We start from the raw sequence: 9,703 nt of genomic DNA, 5'->3' as shown, positions 1-9,703 counted from the left end.
TAAAACACAATGTAAAGGAGGCAAGAAGATATAATAAAGTTTCAGATTTTACTTACATGGAGAGTAAGAAACCTCTGCAAGGATTATCTGATTCAACAAAGTTAAGGTGAACAGATGTCTGAAGGACTCATTTTGCTAGACTGCCCATGAATTTGCCAGGTATCCAGTATTGCCTCTGAAATCCTAATCCTCATCTTGAACTTGCCCCCACACTCTGGTGCCACATATGGACATCTATTCAGTGATAATGTTTCAGGGTTATCTAGTAAAACTACTATTTATTATTTACTATTTAATCATATTGGTGCAACAATGTTATTCTTAATCAATACAGGCTTTTCCAGGAGCTACATTTACATTCCGTTTGCAACACAATTAAAACAATTGTATATGTAGAATTAGAAGTTGTATAATTAAACTTTAGTAAAATAATATGAAATTATGGTAAACCCACATTTATACCCACTATTTACTCTAATAAAATAAATCTCAGTTTGTGAATCCTAGTGAACAGAAATATCGTATCAGAAATCCAGAATGAGAATGGGATGAGTCCAATGGTATACCTGAAATGAAAGCTCTTGCAGATCACTCAATCCAGGACTGACATTTTTGGAATAAAAGAAAATAACTTATAAAGAATGAAAATACTATTTATCAAAAACAATTGAATAACAGTAATCCTTTGCCTTCTAAATATGTTTTTCACATTCATTGTCAGTTGAACCACAGTTTCAATGTTATGAAGGTTAATATTCTCCTTGTTTTCTGAAATCTGTTAATTAGACATTAGCAGGGATGAGGTGCTGCACATGTGTATGACCCTTTATTCACAAAGTATACATACAGTGAGAGATCAATAGGGAAATACCACTCTTTTCTTTTATTTTTCAAGACAGGGTTTCTCTACATAGCCCTGGCTGTCCTGAAACGTTTCTGTAGAATAAAGTTGCCTGGAATTCTCAAGAGATCCCCCTGCTTCCCAAGTGCTGGGTTAAAGGCATGAACCATGACCACCCAGATTACATAACAAAGTTCTAAACCTTACAAATAGCCTTATGTATTTTATTGGTATGCTTTCACGTTAAAGAAAATAGTTAAGTGGGAAGAAGAAAGAGCAATGGTTTTGCTGTGAGTATTATTATGATGGAGTAATAGAATTTCTTTTTCATTCACATTCCCGAAAATTATGTAAATATAACATATCTTAGTATGATCATGATTATAATACCTAACTTCCGTGTAACACAGAGCTCCATCGTTTCTTCCCTGAATCCTATGAAGATGATATTTCACTTTGCAATGGCATTGGTCCAGACTGAATAAAATGAAGTTTGCTGACTTAAAGATAAAGCTCTACTACTTTCCAGTTGTCTCCCAGGAAACCTTTCTAGTCCACAGCTTCCTCATTGCACTCTTCACTTCTGCGTTTCTCAGAGTGTAAATCATAGGGTTCAGCATGGGAGTGACAATGGTGTAAAACACAGCCACCATCTTATCCTCTGAGAAGGTAGTGTCTGGTCGCATATACATGAAAGTACAGGGACCGAAGAAGATGATGACCACAGCAATGTGGGAACCACAGGTGGAGAGAGCTTTGCGCCTGCCTTCTGCTGACTGTTTTCTCAGAGACACCAGAATAACTGTATATGAGATGAGCAAGATAACAAAACTTCCGAGTGCAATTGTACCACTGTTGGCTGTCACAACAACACCAACAATGTAGGTGTCTGTGCAGGCAAGTTTCAGTACGGGGTGTACATCACAGAAGTAGTGATCAATCTCATTGGGTCCACAAAAGGGAAGCTGTACCACCAGAGCCACTTGGATAATGGAGTGTAAGAACCCACCCACCCATGTACCCAGCAGCATCTTGTTGCATCTCTCTCGGTCCATGATGGTCATGTAGTGGAGAGGCTTACAGATGGCCACATATCGATCATATGCCATAACAGTAAGTATGAAGATCTCAGTGCAACCAAAGAAATGAACCCCAAAGAGTTGTAACATGCACCCCACATAGGAGATGGTTTTTTTCCTCACTAACAGGTCAACAATCATCTTGGGTGCTGTGACTGAGGAGTAGCAAATGTCCACAAAAGATAGAAAGTTGAGGAAAAAATACATGGGGGACTTGAAAAGATTTCCAATGCAAACTGTCAGCATGATGAGGAGGTTGCCCAACACTATGACCAGGTAAAAGAAGGAAAACAACACAAAACATACTTCTTCAACCTCTGGGTTCTGAGAAAGTCCCCAGAAAATGAATTCAGTGACATTGTTTGCTCCTTGTGTGGAATATGTTCTTGAGGCCATACTCCCAAGAGGATATTAAATTACCTGAAGGAGAAGTGAAAAAAACCAACATACATTTCTATTTTATAACAAATGAAGAATTATGGTGGCTAGAGGTAGAAGGTCAGCATTTATACCATCAGTACTCAGGCTTCAGTTTAAATTCATCTGGTCTGATCATCTTGCCTCAGTGTTATATCCCTGTGTTCTTTTCAATTCAGATGAAAGTGAAATCCTAAGAAATATGACCATTTTTTTGCAATATCGCACGGCTTCTAAAAACTTACTCATCTGCATTTTAAAGTTTGTACATCAGTTCCAATATGTACTCGAATTTTATTTTATATAAGATTTCTATTAAATTTAAAACAGACTTGTCTCTGAAGTATCAGTAAATGCTTGCTCTATTTTTATACAGAAATGAGATTTTTTCCCTCAGATTTGACATGCTTCATACTGCCCTGCATGGGTACATTTCTTGAGAACTCACAAGTATCATAGCTGTGATGATTTCTGCAGGCTTCTGTTCCCCTTAAAATTGAATCATCTTGAAGTGAAATTATCTCCTCTCATGTGGCTTTATGAGTTTAACATAAATATGTGGTGTTATATGATTCCACTGTAATTCAGATGAATCATTTAATGTTATGAGACCACCCTTACTTCATTTGTGATATAATAAAGTATTAAACCATTACTATTTGTCATAAATGGTCACTTATACAATGAAATTAAATCACTCCATAAGCATAATAATACCACCACAAAACCCAGAAGAAGAGGTAAAGACACGAATATTCATCACTATGGTAATAATTAATAATAGAAGAATCTTCTGTAGATTAAACCAGATCTGCCTACTTTGTCAAGATAGAAGCAAATTTCTAGGTAAATTCTTCAGCTGCCAATTGGGGCACCCCAGGATTTCTCCTCAGTTTCTTTGACATGATATTTAAGTACCTATATGAAACAAAGAGAAAAACAAAATCAAAAACAAAAGAGGAAGTGCTTGGTACTTTAACATCAGCTTTTCTTCACGCATCCTCAAATTTCCTGCTTCTTGTTAGGTACACCATACCACCCTATGTGGATATCTTGAATTCAGTGTTTCTGAAAGAGGTTATCATTCAATTGGGCTAGAAATATTCTAAAGACAGGACAGAGGTTTATTTCAATAGAACTATCTTTGGCAGTATAATCACAGACACACTAATGTGCATCATTGATATGTGAAAGCACATTCGGATACATTTGTGTTAGTAGAGGTTTCAAGATGATTTTGCAAATCGATGCATGGGCATAAGTGATTACTTGGTGGTGAGCTCTCCTTTGGGAAATGCATCTTTCAAGGTCCACTGTGTTTAATTTTTAACCACAGAATCCTGCAATTACTGGTGTCTTTTGCAGAAAAAAAGGGAAACCATGAGCTTCGGGAAAGCCCAGCATGCTATATTATTGTCAGGTTTTGTTCAAAAGTTGTACAAATGTCATTATGTATCTATCTTCTTTTGTGTATTACAGATAAATGGGGGAAATGGACAAGAGAAGGTGGTGGTTTAATCACATTGGAATCAAACTTAATTTCTATGGTTTTATGAAATGTTATCTTTTGGCATCTTACTTTATGTAGAAATAGAAATTGTTCAGCACAAATAAGCTCCAATCAGGGAAGTTTAGAGCAATTGTTACTGTTTTTCCTGATTTGTTTGTCTAGGACTTATAGAAACACATGAACTTAATACTTGTCTAAAGCACTGAGGCCTAGGGGAAACACTCTTTCTCTAAGACAACCTGCAACTAAAAGCCTGGTTCTACTTTTCTCAGCACTTCTGACTTGATGTACTTTCCAATGGCTAGCATTTTCTTATTCCCCTTTATGACTCACTGACTCTAAGCTAAATGCATACAGATATGTCATTCTCTTACCATTGATTTTATAATCTTACACTTCCTTTTCTTAAAAAAAACAGGGCATTTAGATTTTATTATAAATGCAAAAACTTGACAGCCCATCCCTTCCACAATTATTGTTTTCTTAGTTTGAGAAGCATAAATCTTGCTGATATTTTCCAAATAGGCATAAACTCACATATTTTACCCTCTCCTTATATAATGTAGTAACCCTAAGTAATTATAATAATTAGTACCAGAGAATCCTTGGTATCCTCAACACAGTGGGTAAGAACTCAATCTTCCTTTTTCTAGGTCTTCTCTATTACTGAAATGGACTGGTTGTTGTGCCTTTGGTAATAAATTCTCCTTCCACTTCTTATCTAGTCTGGTTTAGGAGAGGAAGAAAAACAGTAATGACCTTAGGGAGAATGTATTCCCAGAGTCTTCCTCCGTGGTCAAAATAAAATTACAGAAGTAAAACGAACTTTAAACTCTAATGTCTGTTGAATTTAAAGCTAATAACTATTTTAAATTAAAGGTTTATGAATTCTCAGATCATAGCCATAATCCAGAAAAAATTAGCAAACAGAAGTAATTTTTTGACTATAACTTTATTATTTTAGTCAATGCACATTTATACATACACTAAATAATATGTTAATTATATTACCCAATTTATCTCATTGTGTAAGTTTGAATTTTTTTATTTCTAACAAACTGATAAACTAGATATAAAGAAAAATAAGTAGAGAAAGAGTCACTCTTAAAGTACTTGACCAACCATGGTAGTAGACACCTTTAATTCTAACACTCAACAGGCAGAGACATAGGGGTCTCCATGAGTTCAAGGCCAACTTGGTATACATAAAGAGTTCCATGCCAGCAACATATACAACGTAAGACCCTGACTCTGATTTGTAAAACAAACAACCAAAAGAAGGAAGACTGGATATGGGAGATAGATTTAGATCTGAGCTGAACTTCAGTAAACCAATTCACTGGAAATCTTATAAGTATATGTACCTGCAGAGAGCTGAGCATTGCATCCAACGGTACTCAAGCTCCATTAAAAAGTCAGATACATAAAATAAAACTAAAGATAGTAAAAATTAAATATACAATAGGTTTTTTCAGGGTTCTTATGCCCCTCACTGACAACATAATTATCTCTTTAGTTCTTATGCAGAATATCCATGGAACATGTGGTGACTAGAGAAGAGACATAGTTTCTGGAATAAAAAGTGATATGATTTTATGTGTCTATATTATTCATGGAGCATAATGCTTTGGAAATTTACCATGCAATTGCATTGTTGGGGACTTGTTCTCTTTGTTTGTTTGTTTGTTTGTTTGTTTGTTTTTGAGACAGGGTTTCCCTGTGGCTTTGGAGGCTGTCCTGGAACTCGCTCAGTAGACCAGGCTGGTCTCGAACTCACAGTGATCCGCCTGCCTCTGCCTCCCGAGTGCTGGGATTAAAGGCGTGTGCCACCAACACCCGGCGGGGACTTGTTCTTGTTTAGTACTAAGAGGTATTCTATTCTTTAGTCCTCCCCTCAGGGATATTTGCATAATTTTATGACCAGTTTATAGCTGTTATAAACAATAAGTCTGTGAACATATATTTTCAATTCTTTTGCATAGGAATCTAGAACTATAACATAAAAATAGAATTATATCGTTTGCAGGAACATGGTTGAAACTAGTTATCATTGTAACCAACAAAATAAGCCAGACACAGAATGATAAATGTTATGTTTTTCATATTTTTCTCTAATGGAGTCTATCTCTATATCTATCTGTCTATCTATCTCCACATATATGCACAAACACATATACACACATATATACATATATATTTGCCTATCAATTAATTATGTGTACCAGAAGAGGAGATAAGACTCTAAACGTAGCTGATAAAAAGGAACAACATAGAGTTATAGAAGGAAGGAAAACAAAATATCACACATTGTCATCAGATACTGATTATATATCTTTTCTGTACATGAATAGAAACGTGTTTGTTTACATGTATATGTGTGAAATAGACAAAAAAGGGAAGTATGGCTGAGGGTTGAAGAAAAGACAATGGAGGGATTAATGTGATCAAGTTACAATGATATATAATTAATCACATACACACATGTGTGTACATATGAATGCCATAATAAAGACCACTATTTAATTTTAATTTAATAATATATATATTTATGAGTGTGGAGTAGGCAGGCTACAGCAGAAGAGTGAAGGTCATTGTCCAGCTTGTAGGAGCAGGCTCTCTGACTGCTTGTGTTCCAGGAATCACAGTTCTTCAGACTTGAGAGCAGCCCTCAAACCAACTATTTTATATACTAGCTAAAATCTTAATTAATTAATTAACTATGATTCTGATGTAATTTTCCCTCCCTCCTCTTCTCCCAGTTTCTCCCTCCCCCCAATTTGTCCCAACCTGTGAAACCACTCCTTGTCCCTCCCTTTTCAGAAAAGAGAGAGATTGCCTATGAATGTAGACAAAAAAGGTATATCAAGTTGTACTAAGACTAAGAACTTTGTCTTTTATTAAGGCTTAGGAGAGCAACCCAGGATGAAGAATAGGGAGCCAAAAGCAAATAAAAGATTTGGAGACAACCTCTACCAAGCTACATAATTGTAAAATACATGGAGAGTGCCTAGATCAGTTCCATGGAGGCTCTTTGCTGTCATTCCAGTATGGGCAAGCACCTATGAGCCCAGAATAGTTGATTCTGTGACCTTTATTTTTGTTTCCTTGATTCCTCTCCCTCTTACAATTTTTACTCCTCCTTCTCTGCAGGATTGCCCAATGCTCAGACTGATGTTTTCCTGTGGGTCTTCATCTGTTTCTATCTATTGCTGGATGAGGCCTCTCTGATGACAATTGGGCTATGTATTAGTCTATGAGTGTACCAGAATATCATTAGGCATCATTATATAGACATTTTTTGCTCCAATTGTGTTTGGTTCTATCCCAGGTCTCTGGGTCATCCATCCTGTTTTTCCCAGTACTGCAGGCAATGTCAGAAGAGGTGGGCTCACACCTGGTGTGTGTTTTAGGATAGACCAGTAACTGGTTGGCCACTTCCTCAATCTCTAGGTCACCCTTAACAAAACAGGTTCCATAGGGAGGAAAGAGTATAGATTAAATGTTCTGTGGCTGGATTGTTGTCCCAATCCTGATACTTGAAGTACTTCCTGGTCACAGGAGATTGTTAGGTTATCCACTATTTCTAGGAGTCTTAGTTGGGGCCATCCTTGTAGAATCCTGGGAGATTCCACTGCATTATGTTTTTTCCTGACCTTCAAATGCCCTCTGTTTCCTGTAGTCTCTCTCAGTATTTTCTCTGTTTGCCTCCCTCCTACCTGATCACTCATGTTCTCATCTTCAGCTGCCCTCAGTCCACTCACAAAATCTCAACTTCCCCTTCCTAAAGAGAGCTGGGCTCTCTTTGAACCATCCTTGTTACCTAATCTCTCAGTATTTGTGGATTGTATTGTGAGGAGCCGCCCTCGCTATCGCTATCACCATTAGAAGATGGCGCTGACATCTGCTGTCAGTTGGAGTTTACCATTTAAGCTGTGCCTCACCCGTCATCTGGGGTGATGAGCAAACCACCAATCCCGGCTCTACACGTCTCACTCGGAGCTCCTAGGCTTATATAAGGGGCTGGGTTTCTTAGCTTGGGGTCTCCCTTTCAGAAGCTGATCATCTATCTCTCAAGATGTATTAAAGCTTTACTGCAGAAGGATCCGAGTGTCCTGCGTCGTTCTTGCTGGCGAGACAGTAGCGCGGGACATCTGGTGCCAAAACCCGGGAACTCTTCAACATCGCCGGCGCCGCGGGAGACCCCTCGGAAGACGGGGCGGATTCAGAACTGCAGGGACGTAAGTTCAGAGAGGTATGCTTTATCCTGAACACCCCTTTTCTCGACTTTGGCCTTAGTTTGTCATCACCGTGGGACAGGTCAGTGGAGGCTTTGGTGCTAGTCCTGTTTGTCCTTCTTCTTCATCGTGGCTGGTGCTGACAGAACGGTGCTGTCAGTCTGCTAAAGGAGTTGAGCGCCATTTTTTAGATAAGCCGCCAGCGTGAAGGGATTGTCACAGTCAGTGGTTACTGCCCTACAGACTGTGCTAAAACAAAGAGATCTCAAAATTGCACCACGAACACTTCAAAATTTTGTGAAGGAGGTAGATAGAGTGGCACCATGGTATGCTTGTTCCGGGTCCCTCACTGTGGCCTCATGGAACAAGCTAGGTAAAGAACTAGACAGGAAGCATGCAGAAGGAGATCTCCGCTTAGGTACCAAAGCCATTTGGAAGCTAGTTAAAAACTGCTTGGAGGATGAGGCCTGTCACCCTGCTATAATAGAAAGTCAGGGAACCTTAGAGGAAGTTCAGGATAGCATGTCAGAAACTGAACGGAGTGAGAGAATGGGAGCTCGCAAAAGGAAAGACATGTCTAAGAAAAAAGCCCTCCCCAAGAAGTTAAGAAAGGGGGAGAGAAAGAAGGGAGTGATCATTCACTCCCTAACAAATCTAAGAAAAAGAAAAAGCCAGAATCTAGCCTATACCCTACGGTAGAGCTAGAAGCCTTGGAGCTAGATAATTCCGATTCTGACACTCTGGATTCTAGTGAAGAAGGTGGTCTAGAGGAGGAGGTGGCACGGTATGAGGAAGAAAGATATCATCCTGATAGACACCGGCCGCTGAAAACAAAAATGAATGTGAGGCCACCGCCTATAAATCCGGCGGGCTCACGCCCCTCGGCGCCTCCGCAGTATGAGCTTCGGCTGAATACTGGTACTGACTCCTTTTTACCTTTAGAGGAACGGAGAAAAATACAAATGGCTTTTCCAGTGTTCGAGAATGCGGAAGGCGGAAGAGTACATACCCCTGTAGATTACAATCAAATCAAAGAATTGGCCGAATCCGTTCGTAATTATGGGGTCAATGCTAACTTTACCACAATACAGGTGGAAAGGCTTGCTAATTTTGCCATGAATCCCACTGACTGGCAGACGACAGTGAAAGCAGTGCTTCCCAACATGGGACAATACATGGAATGGAAGGCTCTCTGGTATGATGCAGCCCAGGCACAAGCTAGAGTTAATGCCACAGCTGAAGATGAGAATCAGAAGCAGTGGACATTTGAAATGCTGACAGGTCAGGGTCAACATGCCCTTAATCAAACCAACTACATCTGGGGCGTCTATGGTCAGGTGTTGGCCACCGCTATTAAAGCATGGAAGGCCCTCACAAAAAGGGGAGAATCCAGTGGACACCTTACAAAGATTGTCCAAGGACCCCAAGAGCCATTTTCAGACTTTGTAGCCAGAATGACCGAGGCCGCCGGTCGCATCTTTGGTGATTCAGAACAAGCTATGCCCCTAATTGAGCAACTTGTCTATGAACAAGCAACCCAGGAATGTCGAGCGGCTATCGCCCCTCGCAAAAGCAAAGGTTTACAAGATTGGCTCAGAGTGTGCAGGGAGCTGGGGGGACC

The 9,703-nt window shown here is 39.2% G+C and overlaps 1 protein-coding gene across 3 annotated transcripts; it reads right to left on the bottom strand.

Annotated features, from left to right (window-relative positions):
* Positions 1-1,359: 1,359 nt before the first annotated feature.
* Positions 1,360-9,259, bottom strand: LOC121140197 (olfactory receptor 4S2). Of its 3 annotated transcripts, none has more exons than XM_040744905.1 (2): positions 9,253-9,259; positions 1,360-2,285 (listed from the first exon to the last, which is right to left on the bottom strand). In XM_040744905.1, the coding sequence occupies exons 1-2, from the start codon at positions 9,257-9,259 to the stop codon at positions 1,360-1,362; spliced, it is 933 nt and encodes a 310-aa protein (XP_040600839.1). The 3 variants fall into 3 exon arrangements, with proteins under 3 accessions (XP_040600839.1, XP_040600838.1, XP_040600837.1); XM_040744904.1 differs by lacking the exon at positions 9,253-9,259 and adding an exon at positions 6,029-6,038; XM_040744903.1 differs by lacking the exon at positions 9,253-9,259 and having other exon boundaries at positions 1,360-2,316.
* Positions 9,260-9,703: the final 444 nt, after the last annotated feature.

Source organism: Mesocricetus auratus, unplaced genomic scaffold, assembly GCF_017639785.1.
Source record: "Mesocricetus auratus isolate SY011 unplaced genomic scaffold, BCM_Maur_2.0 Super-Scaffold_100004, whole genome shotgun sequence".
In the NCBI taxonomy this organism is placed as follows: Eukaryota; Metazoa; Chordata; class Mammalia; order Rodentia; family Cricetidae; genus Mesocricetus; species Mesocricetus auratus.
Note: the sequence above shows the minus strand (reverse complement) of the source record. Positions and strands in the feature narration are given on the sequence as shown.